This window comes from Lates calcarifer, linkage group LG23, assembly GCF_001640805.2.
Source record: "Lates calcarifer isolate ASB-BC8 linkage group LG23, TLL_Latcal_v3, whole genome shotgun sequence".
NCBI classification, from domain to species: Eukaryota; Metazoa; Chordata; class Actinopteri; family Centropomidae; genus Lates; species Lates calcarifer.
In genome coordinates, this window is record NC_066855.1 from 7,948,633 (window position 1) to 7,963,530 (window position 14,898).

Sequence of the window (14,898 nt, forward strand, 5' to 3'; positions counted from 1 at the left end):
ACCCCTGTAGGCATTCTGCTTTTACTTATGCTTTTAACTCATACGTGACTCACTTTGAAGTGTGAGCTGTGAGCATAACTGGGGAGGTGGAACAAACTGTAGGTGCCAGGTATATACCATACCCACATGAACATACTCACACTGCTCTTTATCTCTCCTATTTACACTCCTTTTTTTGAGTCTCTCCTTTTATCTTGTCCTCTTCTTCTCACTTTCTCTCTCTCTCTTTCTCCCTTGGGAGAATGGCAGAGAAAGAGTGGGCGGTCCGCTGTATGTTTAACCTTTGAAGTGGGCCTGCTGTGCCGAGCAAGGCCTGCCACCTGTTGACTCTGTGTGTGTCCATGTGTTGTGTGTGCGCGCAGAGGTAAATCTCTCTAATTTTGATGAGCAGAGACAACAGCGGAGTCACCATGGGGATGTGGTGGCGGGCAGCGGCCGACGTTCTCAGGAGGGGGAGTGGGGTTGGGGGGTTGCTTCCAAGGTAGGATCACACACACAAACGTACATACAACCCCTCCTCTGTCAGGGGCTTGGTGACACCATGTCTCCCACGGCGATCGTGGGCCCAGCCTGGGTGGCTCCAGGCCTTCTGTGTGTCTCTCAGTGTGTGTGTGTGTGTGTGTCACACCAAAGGAGTCCCTGTCTGGGCCGCCATATGCCACCCACCCAGCCAGTGAGAAGAGAGAGGCGGGGGTGACCCCTGGCCACTGAAGCCACCAGTTGGCCCATTCTCTCAGTCACACGCCGGCCGGGCGCCATGTTTAAAGTCCCACGGCTGTTTATCTGGGATAGGGATGGAGGGAGTCGCTTGGTTTGGGTGAGAGTTGGGGGGGTGGGCTACTCTCTCTTGACTGCGATAGATCATTTGTAAATACGGTAATACATATTATGATACATACTCTCACACACATATGTACACTCCTGATTGGATGTACAGATGGATGATGGAGAGAGTGGAAAAAACGGTAAACTCATCTGACATCTGTGTGTGCACTTGTAGATGTCTTTCTATGTTTGTGGAGACAAACCTGTCATTATGAGGACACGTCTACATTGTGAGGACATTCTGGCTGGTCCTCAGGTTTGAGAGTTAAGATCTGGTTTTATGGTCCAGGTTAGAATGAGGTTTAGGTTGGGCTTAGGGTTAGGCATTTAGTTGTGATGATTAAAGGAATCAGGGTCAGGTGCTAGGGAGTGCATTATGTTAAGAGTCCTCTCAACTATAGAAAGACCAACACGTGTGTGTGTGTGTGTGTACATTTTGAAGGATGGCAAATGTGGGTTTCACCAGCTTGCCGCTCCATGGGCCACAGAGGAACATTAACGGAGTCAAAACATTTGTAGTTGTGAACATGTGAAGAACACTGAGTCTTCAGATGAAGATCTGGAGTGGGTTTCCTAATGAACTCACTGGATCCTAAGCTGGAGGTGGACAGCACTTAGACTGGCCAACAGAAGTAGCAAAATCCGACTGGAATCAGTCAGCTGATTGAGTTAGAAGTGGGAAAAGGAAAACATAAGGGAGAGAAAGTGCAAAGAATTTTTTTTGGCTTGACATTAGTAAGTAAAACTTTTTACTGGCTCTCATAGTGCCTCTATTCCATTCCAGTGTGCACTGATGTGGGTGTGGACGTCTGTACTACCTGAGCTTCCTATCTCAATCTGTAAACCATTTTCCAAGACTAGTTTCAAACCACAAGCCTCTTGGGTCCCCAGCTGATTTTCTTTCTGCCTTTGACCCTGAATGCAACCCACAAACACTCACAGAAAGTAGGCAGTGGGGTATAGGTCCCCCAGCCTCGCTTGTCTTTTATCAGCTTATAAGCAACACATGGAGCCACGCTAACCCTCTGACCCACTGGCTGTCTGTCTCTGCACACAAGCACAAACAGAAACAAACACACACTGACACACCACATTAACTGCATGGCTCTTTCCTCCCCATACTCTTTATTTCGTAACTTCTCCCTCTGCTCCCTCTTTCCAAAATTGGAGTTCAGTTTTCAGAGCTCTTCGTCACTCTCTCTTGCTGTCTCTCCCCATCATCTTTTCAATCTGTCTTTTCATCTACTTCATTCTCAATCATTCTCACTCTCTCCTCCTCCACCCCTCCTCTTCTTACCTATTTCAGTCTTCTCTGACATTGCCCCCCCTCCTCTCCCACTTCTCTCTTTCAGTCCACTTCCCTCCCTCTCCCTCGCTGCCCTCCATCCCCACCCCCTGTCTCTCTGTGTCTGTGTGCTGAGTTGAGGTTTGGAGTGGAAACCAGAGTATCAAGTCGGAGACACACAGGACAAGAGGGAGCCAGCCTCATAAATCTCCCTTAGTGCAGCCCACAGCATCCAGAGTCAAGAACACAGTGTGTGTACATACAAAAGTATTTGAGTGCATGTATTTGTGTGTGTGTGGGTGCATGCATGTCTGAGGCTGTGCATGCTCATTTGTGCAAAGGCAAGGGTACATGGATGTGTTTTTTATGTATCCATAAGTATTGTATGAATCTCTGTGAGAACATGCATGTCTGTGTGTTAATGTGAGTCTGTGTGTGTGTACATATATATATATATATATATATATATGTGTGTGTGTGTGTGTGTGTGTGAGTGCATGATTGCATGTGCCGCAGACAGAATAGCCCAGGGCCTATCCAAAAGCAGAGAGGTAAGCAAAAATTTTGCTCCCTCATGTGGATTGGAATCTATAGTCTCTCATCTCGCCAAACAGCTCAGCCTCGACAAATTAATATTGCAGGCCAAGAAGCAGTTGAAGTACAAATTTAACAAAACACCAGAAACTGTGTGAATAAACACGTTTTGTTCTGGGGTAAAGTGTTTCCTGTATCCTCAAGGGTTTTTCAATAAAAATAAACTCTGGTCTAAAAGTATCATCGGGGAGCACAACGTTTTTGAGACTGCTTTTGCTAGAGCAGGGAAAACAATCTCACCACAAGGTCCATTTAGTAATGCAACGTTTCTGGAGCTTTCAGTCATAATACATGACCATCATCGGCAGAGGGAGTTTGACCCTGTTGCACTGTAATTGTAGATGTTAAAATTTCCATTTTTTCTGAGTACTTTAAGATCTTCTTCACTGTCTATGTTGGGTTTAAAGCATAACACATTAAAAATAGTCTCCTCATGTAAAGTAAAGGTTAAGGGCACTGACCAGCTGTGGCAACCTAACAAGTAATGTTATATAATAGTATGACAACACAAACAAGGATATATATTTTCAGTGAGACATTACAGAAACAGAAAAAATTCAATAATTCTTCCATAGCTTTGTATTGCATAAAGTTTGTACATATCTTGAACTGCAATTTGTTCATATGGTGAGTTACACTATTAGTTTTAGTGTTCTATATATTTTTAAGAGTAAATTTCCTTTTAATGTAGCAGATATTAAGCAGATATTAAGTGTCAGGCAAAGGCAGGAATCACTCCTGTTTTGTAGTGAACTTTGACAGTGTGCTCTGATCAGAATTTCTAAAGAGAAAAATTACAGGCATCTATAACCTCCTCATTTGCTGAACTTGTTTGAACTGACAGCTCTCCGCCACAGAAGAAAGGAGAAAACTCTAAAGAGAGAATGAAAAAGAAAAAGTGGGGAATATTAAATCAAATTAGAACCAAATGAGGCGAGTGGCATACTGTCCAAAACCACTTTACACCCGGGCCCTTTGAGCATTGCCCTTCTTTTTCCACTAAGACTTTGGTGATTTCTCTGTGTTCTTTTTTTTTTTATTCCCTTTGTGCACGGTTCATAAGGATTAGCACTTGGTAACCCCCATTCCCCCTTTACACACCCAACTAAACACAGGGCTAACTATTACAATGTGTGTTTGCGCATGTACGTGTGTGAGCATGAATATGACAGAGAAAATCAGACAGGCAGATATGCGTTGCTGCTACTCTGTGTGTGTGTGTGTGTGTTTGGGTGTATGTTAATATATTGACTATGGGAAAGAGAAGCCGGTTTCTTTCCTGACACTGAAGTTAAGATGTCATCTAGCGCTGTCAGCTTCAAGTTATCCCCGAAGATGGCACCAGACAGAGCAGAGGGGCCCTTAGGGGATAAGAAAGGATTTAAACCCTCCAGTGTAGACAGAATAGCCACAAACATCACAATCAAATACTTACTGGTGTGGTACCAACTGCATTCTTTCAAATTCCAACTGTTATTCATGAAGTGGATACGGTTTGAGTGCAGAATGCTACGTTACACGTTGATGTTTAAGTACTTAAGGAACTGTTATGGGAAATAAAAACTGCTTGGCCGACATACATGGCTGCCTCTCCATTGTGCTCAGGGATTTTGGCAAAGGGCAGGAACTGCCTCTCTGTCACCATGCAAGGATATGGAAATAAAGACTTACTTACTGGCCGTATGCTGGAACAGAACCAGTGTCCCTTTATAGCCCCAGGATTGACTCTCAGACACTCTGGATGTCTCCTGTGTCCACATCATGCACAGGAAACAAGGCAGCAAATATACGTGCCAGTGGGAAACAGATCTATGTTCGGCTGAGTGGACTAGTTTAGATGTTGAACTTGCAGTACTTTCTACAGAGCCAGAAGTAAAAATCAATTTTTATTCAGAATCTCACAAGGCCACCGTGTTTACCCAAGAACGTTACTGATGTACATTATAATCATTAGCACTGAAGTTTTCCTGGAAAAAATGTGTCAATATTTTTTCAGCAATCTTAGCTAGCGTAGCAAATACCCTTTTATTTCCCCTTAAACACTCTCTCAAACCCTCTCTCTCCCTGTTTTTCTACTCTTTTTTTTCCCCCTTCTACCCCTAGAGCCCATTTACTATGATTACCAATAACAATAACACTGCCATTATCTTTTATTATCGCATTTTCCCAAGGCTCTGCCAGCTCTCAGAGACTTTGATAAAGCTACAAAACAGCTCCTGTTTCAGGCTTGTATATGGGGCTGCCTTGGCTCAGAATTCCCTTAATAGTCACAGTTTGTTTGGGTATCTGACTTAAATCGACATAAACGGCAATGGTCCACTAAATAGATAGTAAAGTGTTAAGCCACCTGAGACTGCTTTACTGCGGAGGGTTGCGGAGGTTTCCAGCCTTGTATTTTATATAATCCTTGTCTAACTTTACTCTTAAAAGTTTCGATCCAGTGAGCGAAAGGAAGGGGCAGAGAAGGGCAAATAAACATAATTAAAACTTAATTTAAGAGCATATATTGGTGAGTAACCCTACAGTTCCACATTTCATTTTCATTACAGGCAAACACATTCCAGTGTTTCTTTTACTGTTTTATGGCCTCTGTTGCAGGACATAGAAAATGAACTAAGGCACCTAACAGTACTTAGACAAAAGGGACCTATTTAGATCTGTCTGATCTGTACTGTAATTTCTCAGTATATGCTATATGTACAGTGCAAAATGCCTTACAGTCATGGAAAAGCCCTTTAAAAATCGCATTCCAACACTATGTACTTGACAAATACACTACAAAGGAAAATATAGCTCAATTACTTCTGAAAAAGTCTCATAGAGAGTGAGTAAAACAGTAGGAAGTGATAAATGTTGAACTATTCCAAAAATGCAACTGACTCATGGGACAGTTTCAAGAGATGCTACTAGCAGACGTGTTTTCCCTCTGAGCGCATTGATGACTGTGCATTCCAGAGGAGCTGCGCTGGTCTTGTCAGGAGCTGGACCGACCTTGTTTCACCTCCCGGTAGCATGACTCAGCCCCTCAACCTTGAATCTCTCCTCCTGGGGTCCCTTGTTTATTATGTCACAAAAGGCCAGTCACACTCCTGTAACGGCGGCTCACCCCGGAGAAAGTCAGAATCCAGCTGTAGCTGAGTGCCCCACCATCCCCACCCCACCCCCACCATCCCTCTTGTAAATGAGCATGTCCAATCTACCCACTGTGTTTCATTAAAACCAGACCACATCAATCAGGGCCTGAACTTTAAAGGCCAGGTCCCCTCTCCAGCAACATGGGAGAAAAACACGGAGCTGTTAAAGTAAAGGACCTCACACTGCACATACACTGCAATGCTCATACGCTTAACGCCACATTTCTGCTGGAGGACCACACATTGCAATGTCAGTCCGAGACCACACAGTAGGTCTCACAAGGCCGACAAAAGACCTCGTAAGACCTCACACCAGGGCCTAGCATGATTCGATAGGACCTCAGAGAATCCCACACCTGTAACTCCACAAACCACAAAGTAACTCTACTGAATAGCTACTGTAGTCCCCGCACAGCAATTAGAAACCTGGAAGCTGTTTATACCCATGACTATTTGGACATTTTTTACTTGACAAAATTAAGTGCAAAGGAAGTGTAAGATCCGCTTTAACTCGAGGCTATTTTCCCAATGGTGAGAGAAGTATAAAGGAAGAGCCAAGAATACATAGCAGGAAGCTCAGGGGGGATGCCAGATGGACGGACGGCAGGATGGATGGGTAGATAAACGAGTGGAGGCCAGGCAACAAGAGGGGAGACTGGGAAGGATTCCCATGGGTGGGGACGGGAAGGCAGCCTCGTGATGGAAAGCTTTCAAACTCCTTTCATCGGCTGCCTGAGGACTGGAGCTTTACAAGAGCAAGATGAGCCGGCGCCACTGGAGCTGCTTGGCGCTCTTCAACGAAACCCAGACGCAGAGACAGAGCAGGACCCTATCGCCACTCCACCCACTCTCTGCCTCCGCCCCAAACACAAGCCCCCATTCCTCACCAACCTCAGTCTTGACTTTGTACACAGACACATCCTAGCAAGGCTCAGTTGCAGATGTCTCTCTCCTGTTAGGTGTTACTTTTTGGGTTTCAATTGTGGTAAGTAAAACATTCTCCTATCTAAAATTCTGCTCTTAATGCCAATTTATGAAGTTTTCTTTCACAACAGAATCTTCACAGTCTAAGAATCTAAGAGCCATGTAAATGGGTATGAGTTCTCAGTATTGCCACTGCCAATCCATCATTTATGAGAAGAAGTAATGAGCGCCAAGTACACAATCACAACCTTTGAATTTTTGGTATCATGAAAGACTGCGATTAAGCAGATTAAGAGAAGTCTTTGGTCTTACCAGTCCACACTAAGAGATCGTCGCCGGTAGGATGAAGGTCTATCTGTTGAAGTCTTCTCTGTTTTGGCTGGACGCTCTTTGAGGGACAGACGGTGGGTAAATTTGGAGATCCCTGACTCTAACCTGTGGGACAGAACAAGAATAAATGGATCAGAATCTATTGACTGGCTTACACATGGAGCTTGGCCCATTGCTTGCAACATATACATTCTTGCAAAGGAGTTCAGGAGAAGTTGACATCCAGTTAACATCCACTGGATGTCTAAGCAGTTTCCCAGTTCTCAGTATAAATGATTGTTCATTAAAAAAAAACATACTGTGGGACTGACATAGTTTATCATTTATAGTATTTTTGTAGAAATTCCCTACACTAAAAACTCAAATGTTCATCCAAGATTAAACAGTGCTAGAAAACACAAATATCTTAGTAAAATGGATTCTCTTATGCCTAAAACTAAACTCAGTTTCTCAGAAATCATGCTACTCAGTGGAAATGTAGCCCATGAAGTTGATAAACAGTGTAACAATGCTGCAGATCCCAGAGGAAACATTAGGTTTCAGGGAAAGCCGCATACTTCCTGCCTAATTTTCTCCTAATCTTTTTCACAGAAAAAAAAAAATTGTGAAGTCACACACATTTTAATCTCCTCTACTGGGCTGCCAATGTCCCAGTTCAACTTTTCTCTCAAAATTAAAAACAGGAAATGTAATATTTCTTCCATTCCAGCCCAGGACACATTTGATGAGACTCAGCATTGCAATATTGCTGTGGTAACAGTGGGGACTAATCAAAATGTAATAATATTCTCTATCAAAGAGCCAGGCACACAGAGGCGCATTGCTGAAGCACAGAAGTGTATGTGATGTAAAAATGCACAAGACTTATTAAAGGTTATATGAATGTAGACAAAGAACAAAAAATACTAAAATGCTAATAAAGGAATTTCCTACTGGCCTTGCCATCAAGACTTTTTTTTTTTAATTACAGAGGATTACATAAAATGTTGTCCAAGTAATGTGCAGCATTCTTTGCTCACCTAATCTCAAGCACATGCTGTTTCAGTTTCATTATAAAATGATAAAACATCCCTAATAATGACTCATACATATTCGCACACATACATAGATCTCCTCTCAACCTGAGCCAAAAAGGGTTTTAGTCTCCATGGTGAGCTCTGTTAGAGACAAACTGCAGGGGCACTTGGACGGAGGATAGCACAGACTACTGGGGTGCACCCTGCCACTCAAATACAAAGCTTGTATCTGCCATCGCTGCCGTCAGTTTATGTGAGATGCTGCAGGAATAACAGTTCACATAAGGCTTTGATAAAACAGGACTGCTGAGATTGTACACAATAGCTCATGCCGTTACTTTGATTTCTGAACAGTGACATGGATGAATGACGGTGTGGTGATGCAGCCAGTTGCCCCTAATTCAATTGCCAAATTGGCATCATGTCACATGTCACATCATGTCAGGACCTTGTATGAGTCATTCATTCGTTCTTGTCACGGAGACTGCTTTAAGACAGAAGGTCTGAGAGTGTCCTGTCAAGTCTAATGCTTCTACCGGAGACCAATCAGATTTGAGAGGATGATTACTCAAAAAGATTAAATTGGATCAAGACCTTTATTGCATCAGAGACTTATAAACGTTCCCATTGGGGTGAATAAAAGACTGCTGTGACCTTGGGAATGAAAGTAAAACCCTTTTAAAAGTTACAGACCCATGCCAACTGGGCATTCTGGTACCTTTCTTTCTGCTCTCTTTCTTGTCTTTTTTTAAACTGGTAAAAAAAAAAGTAGATTAATTCATTGCCAACATTTTATTTCATCCTTCTCTCAAAATGGGAAGAATCCACATCCTTGACAGGCATCATAAATCAACATTCTTTGAACACGAACTTAAAAGACAAAAACATAACAAAGACCAAAAAAATGACACATGAGGAGTACATTTTAATACTACATAAAACTTTTACAGAATATCTGTGGCATCTCATGGACTACAAATAAACCAACACTATATTATCATACCTTAAGAGAAGCTCTTCTACCCACATAAAACTGAGGAGCATTTTCTTTTGATTGAAATAACCCCCTGAAAATATTCTCTCATACTCTACAACGGATTCCTCTTAATACCAGCTGTTTCACTATAAAGACGTTTCCAAAAGCGAGATGAAAATACACGAGTTCTCATTCGAAATGACCTCATGCTATGGCTTATCTAGTAGAACAACCCCCAACCCCTACTGCCTTCGTTCCCACTCCTACACCCTCAGCTACTGTTTCCTGACCCTGCGCCAGCGTCTCCAAAGAGTTGGTTGACCTCGAAGACAAAGAGGCATATTTTCCTGTATGAATCACACAAATGGGGTGTGGGATTTTATTCAGATGGCAGAGTAACCCCTAATTGATGGTATTAAGCTAGGCTGGGCTTCTTCTTCTTCAAGGGCTTTTAATTAAATTAGTACCACTGCCCTGTGCACGCCAGCCACTGCCAACCATTGATGCTGATGCCCCTTTACATAAACTGTAGACTTCACTGGTCTAATTCCAATTCATAAATAGCCTACAGAGGTGATTATTTGGATCATCAGTGGTTGTTAATAATTGCTTTTGCTTATATAGATTTAATATGTTTGGCCTGTGACCAATACATACATTATGAGTTCCCTGTGAAACTTCAAACAAACTTCTGGATCAAACATGTGACATGACATGACCATAGGATAATGGCTTCAATGCCATGAAAACACATAGGATCATAACTTCAAAGACATGGGGGCCAGTGGACACAGAAGAGGACTCAGGGAATCCCTTTGAGGGGTTTAGAGGAAAACTGGACATGTGAAGCAGGTGGGTCTCTGTGGAGGGGATCTGCTGGCAACCGGCTGCCTCTTGGCTCAACCCTGGCTCCACCCCATGCAGCTGTCCCTGATAACATCATCACAGCAGGCACACTGTGATGACGCAGTCCCCTTGGAGGCCCACTCAGGATATCCCGCTCGATTATCCTCTCATCAGAATCATATTTTCTCTTTTACTTCCTTGGTGTTTATTACAGTTTAAGAAATCAGGCATTTATCAGATGGTTATTCCTTATAGAAGTGAGGTTGGAGGAGGGTGCTTCAAGTCAAATTTGATCCTATAGACACACCCAATGAAGCCTTTAACTTATACAATCACTAGGCAAGCAAACTGGTGCTTAAGCGTCTGCTGAGCTGCCCTGCACCTTTAGGCCTTAAAGCCCAGTGTAGGCATACCTGTGTGTGTCAGTCTCTAGTCACTTTGCATCTCACACCTCGGCCCTTTGCTCTGCTTTCAATGAACACGGACAAAGGCTATTAAGCCATTTCAAGACCACATGCAGAACGGATGCAGATCACTTGCTGACCGAAGCTGCACAGCACGTGTGCACAATGGACAGCTGCCCTGCCATGGGAGCTTTCTTTTCTATCTCCTCTCTAATGTATAAAGTTGATAGTTGCAGAAATGCCTAATTTTATGTGAGCTTTCTTTTAATTTAATTTATGTTCATTTACTAAAATCAGTTTTACCTTTTTTACTCTGTTCTAGGTTATATCTTCACCTTTTACCTTTAATTTACCTTTAAGCCTTTAATACCACAGCTCTAGAGACGGGAATGTCATCTCTTGATAAGGCTGTAAAGTTATTTGTGCTCCTGAGATAATGAAATGGTCCAGCTTTGGTGATCCCTTGTGTATCCTGTAGCACCTCATTGATGCTGACATATCTATTTTTAGTTAAATGTCTCAACAACTATTGTTTGCCAGGAAATTTAGTACAGATATCCATGGTCTTAATCTTAATGACTGGTGATTCCAGCTTACTTACAAAAGATTCCCATCCCAGTGATTCTTCAAGTTTAGTGCTTATTAGTACATGTTATCATGCTAACACACAATACTAATGGTAAATATTACCTGATAAACATTAGTTTGTCAGCTTTATCACTGTGAGCAGGTTAGTGTAACGTTAGTGAAACATGGCCTGCAAGTAAAAAAAAAAAAAATTTTATAATGATGCTACCCACTTGGAAATTATACATAAAAGTCCAATCTCCTACTTTTTCATGTTTTATATTTTATTTTATTTATCATAAAATCCCTTGTCCTCCCTTCATAGTCGAGTGACAAGAAGATTTGATAACTATTGCTAATAAACCCCTCCGATGTAAAAGCCCACCACTGCCTCACTGCAATGTGACTTAGATTATGATCTTGCCAGCATTAGTAACTTTCCCCAATCCTGCAGCACAAGAGTGCTTTTGTCAACTCTGAATGGCTTGTGTGGCGATACGGAGAAAATGTTGACCAATGCCCACACACCCCACACACACGTTCACACACTGTCACTACGAAAGATTGCTTTCTTGCAATCAACTTACCTAATGTCACTCTCCCTCTCTGTTCTGCTGCCATGGCAGCAATTAACTGTTCAGAGGTATTAACATGCAGGCTCTGCTGTTCTCACCTGCAGTACACAAAGCTATCGACTGTGTACTTTGACCCTGCTCACAGCCTCTGTAACCCACTGCCATTTGAGAGCAGAGTTAAGATTATGTGAAATTCTAGAAAAACCAGAGCAGCTAAAAGACATTTAACAGAGAACTAAAGGGATAAGCTTATTTACAGTGTAGACAAGATTTATCTGTTTTATGACTATTGCTAATTTATAAATATTTATAAATTATAAATGAATATTTACAAGCCCCATTCCCCTGGGTGTTAATTATGAGATTTATTGTTAAAAAAACAAAGTACTTCCAAAGCTGTTAAAGTAATTTCTTTGTAAAATGAGTGACACAAATATAATTTTTGTATTACATCATTAGCATTTTTATATTACCATAATTTGAATCCTGAATTTATGAGAAACCTTGTTATTTGAAGCAATAAATTTTCTTGTAATGAATGCACAACTATTACTGTTTAATACTATATTTTGCATCCCTCACCCACCTCCTAGATGATACCATACATCATATTTATATACTTGATTAATGGAAAAGAATATGATGAGCATGCTCTGCAAAGTATCTCCGATCATACAGAGGGATCTGTATGAAACATGTTCATAAAAGGGATCTCACTGCAACCAACAAAATGCTATGCATTACACAATCTACATGGTCTGTCTGAGGTTGGGCCGCCCTTAACCACAGATCTTATTTCAGATTACTAAGGCACAGACACTATAGTAAATCATAAGCAGGACAGACAAATACCTGACCTTGTTACAGCAATTATGGGCAATGGCTGCCTACCTAAAACAACTATTTTGGAAAGGAGAGAAAACAAAGTGCTAGGATTTCTTTCATCTCTGTCTCCTGCTATGGCTTCTTATCCCTGCCAGTGGAACTCTAGTATGCCAAAAAGAATGTGGGCACCCACCCATATAACAGATACATGCAAATGCAATGGATGCAAGTACACATGCTCACAAGCGTGTGTGTACACACACATACACAAACATGATTTAATTCAGGAACATACCCCTCAATGTGTTTCATTAGGCAAACAAAAAGGCTTTCAGTGGTCCAATCATAAAAGAACTCAGCCAAGCTATGAACATTGCTAATTAAAATCTGCTCAAAGAAAGCCTTGTTTTCCACTCACCATCTCCATCCAAACCCATGTCTGTGTGTACGTCTATGTACATGGTGGAGGCCGCTTTTATTTCACTTGGACTGAGGTCTCACTAATAAAACATACTGATATTTCTTCAAGCTAACAAGCTTTTCCTTCAGTTGTGATACAATTACATTATCTGATTTGCTAAAAGTGTAATGTTTAATCGTTGGTTGCAGTCGGGGTCAATAAATGAGGCAATATCACAGCACAATACCTCATGCACTCTGGAGATGAACAAATTTGGTTTGTTTCTTATTGTTATGAAATTGCCTAAATAATGCATCAAAACGATACAGTGCATGACTGGAAGCAACTCAACACAGAGCAAATATGTTGATGATAAGAATAATTCTTCTAGTGCCCACATGGGTCCAAAGGAGAGGGGAGGCATTTAACAGCCAGCTCATTGCCTTGACAAATAAATCTTAACAATAACTGCCTCAGCTTCAAGTGCTAATGATCTAATCATATTGCTACGTGCCAAAGGAAGGGACTCTGTTATCACCCTACGCACATCTTTTCATATGCTGCCCATCCACCCACTACAGTAAACAGAGCTATTTCCTTCTCTGCTCCCTTCCCTCCATCCCTTCATTTGCACGCCTCTGAGTCACACTCATCGTTTCATCTTCTTCTTTTTTTTTCAAATGTCTCCCTTTTATTACTTTGCTCTCTCTCACTCCTGTTTTCCACGAAGTCGGCACATACAGAATTTGTCAGGGAGACAAAAATGAGGGAGGAATTTGATGCCTTTTTTTTCACTTTCGGTCGGCTCCCTGTGGTGTTGGCTTTGATACCATTCCCTTCTGTGTCCCCCCTCCGTGTTTGAAGTGCGGCATAAGGCTGACTCAACACAGTGAGATATACCGATGATGGATCTGCAGTCAAATTAGTCTTGAATTGAGCTGACAAATGCATGGAAGCCAGCGAACTATTACAAGTCTGTAGCTGGAGCACCACACTGCTAAGAGAGGAGGGGAGAACCAAGCGGTACCACAGACGGTTTTCTCTTTCCACTCACTTTTGGTTAGGTGGGATGAGATAATAATGTGAATGTGGAGGAAACTGATCCGGGGTAATTTAATAGCTATCATATTGGGGTAATGTGGTAACACCCAACTGAGCATACAGCAGTGTGTACAATACAGTACCAGCACAACACACAGATAGCATGGCAGCACACAACTCTATACAGTCAGTTACTTCACAAATTCAAGATGAACAGCCTACTAATAAATCACTCAGTACCAATAAATCAATCACTCAGTGACTTATTAGTAGACATACAGTGACGGTATAATGTTCAGGTGTCTGGGCATCTGGATTTATCTGATCAGACCTGAAAGCCTTATCGCTGATGTCAGAGATCCACACTAACCTGACAACAGTCACCAGTCATCCATGCCACACCACCTAACATTACGTTATAACCCACTAATAATTCTGCACAGAATCTCATAATTCGCCACAGAATCTCCACATAAAAGTCCACATTAGACTCCAGCTGGCCTCCTCTAGGACACAGAAAAGCTGATAAAACCTCGTGGAGCCTGGATCTTAACCCCCTGTACTGGTATACTCAGTACTGCAGCACTATCGTGCCTGTAAGGGTTCACGCCTCACTGTTTGGTTGGCTAAGTGGTGAATGGAAGGCAACAGAGTGAATATGAGAGCATGCATGTGTGCCATGTCTTTGTAATTTGCAAGTAAATATGCAATCATTTAAGTGAATGAGTCTGAACAGCTTATGTGAGTCCATGGCCGTGGATCTGTGTGCCAGCCTTAGTTCTAAACTGAGGTTTTTTAGAGGCCTGGCCTGACGGAGGTGGACACCCTTCTGGTATTATGTTTATGGCCTTGAAACAGCTTTAAACATAGACACACACACACACACACACATGCACAGGGCACCCCACTTTCCCCCATCAACCCACAATTGAGCACGGCGTCGAGATTCCAATCAGGGTTGAGCCAGCAGACTGCGGGGATTATTTATGCTGGAAAGGAGAAGAGAACCTCGAGGAGGGAGAGAGATGTGTGCGTGTTACTTGCATTTGTATACTTATGAGAACCAAAGGTCCAACTTAAGAATAGGAAGATGAGAAAAATCCCCCAAAAAGAAGATTTTTTCCAGTCGCCATTTAAGAAGCTAATTTACGGTTAA

General features: G+C 42.1%; 1 protein-coding gene across 1 annotated transcript in view; it reads right to left on the reverse strand.

Annotated features, from left to right (window-relative positions):
• The window catches only part of LOC108886809 (ankyrin repeat and fibronectin type-III domain-containing protein 1), a 122,773-nt gene that overhangs the window by 26,454 nt on the left and 81,421 nt on the right, over positions 1 to 14,898 (reverse strand). Inside the window, exon 6 of the mRNA XM_051066380.1 lies at positions 7,075 to 7,197. Coding sequence (XP_050922337.1) covers positions 7,075 to 7,197 — 123 coding nt within the window. The remainder of the gene's footprint in view (positions 1 to 7,074; positions 7,198 to 14,898) is intronic.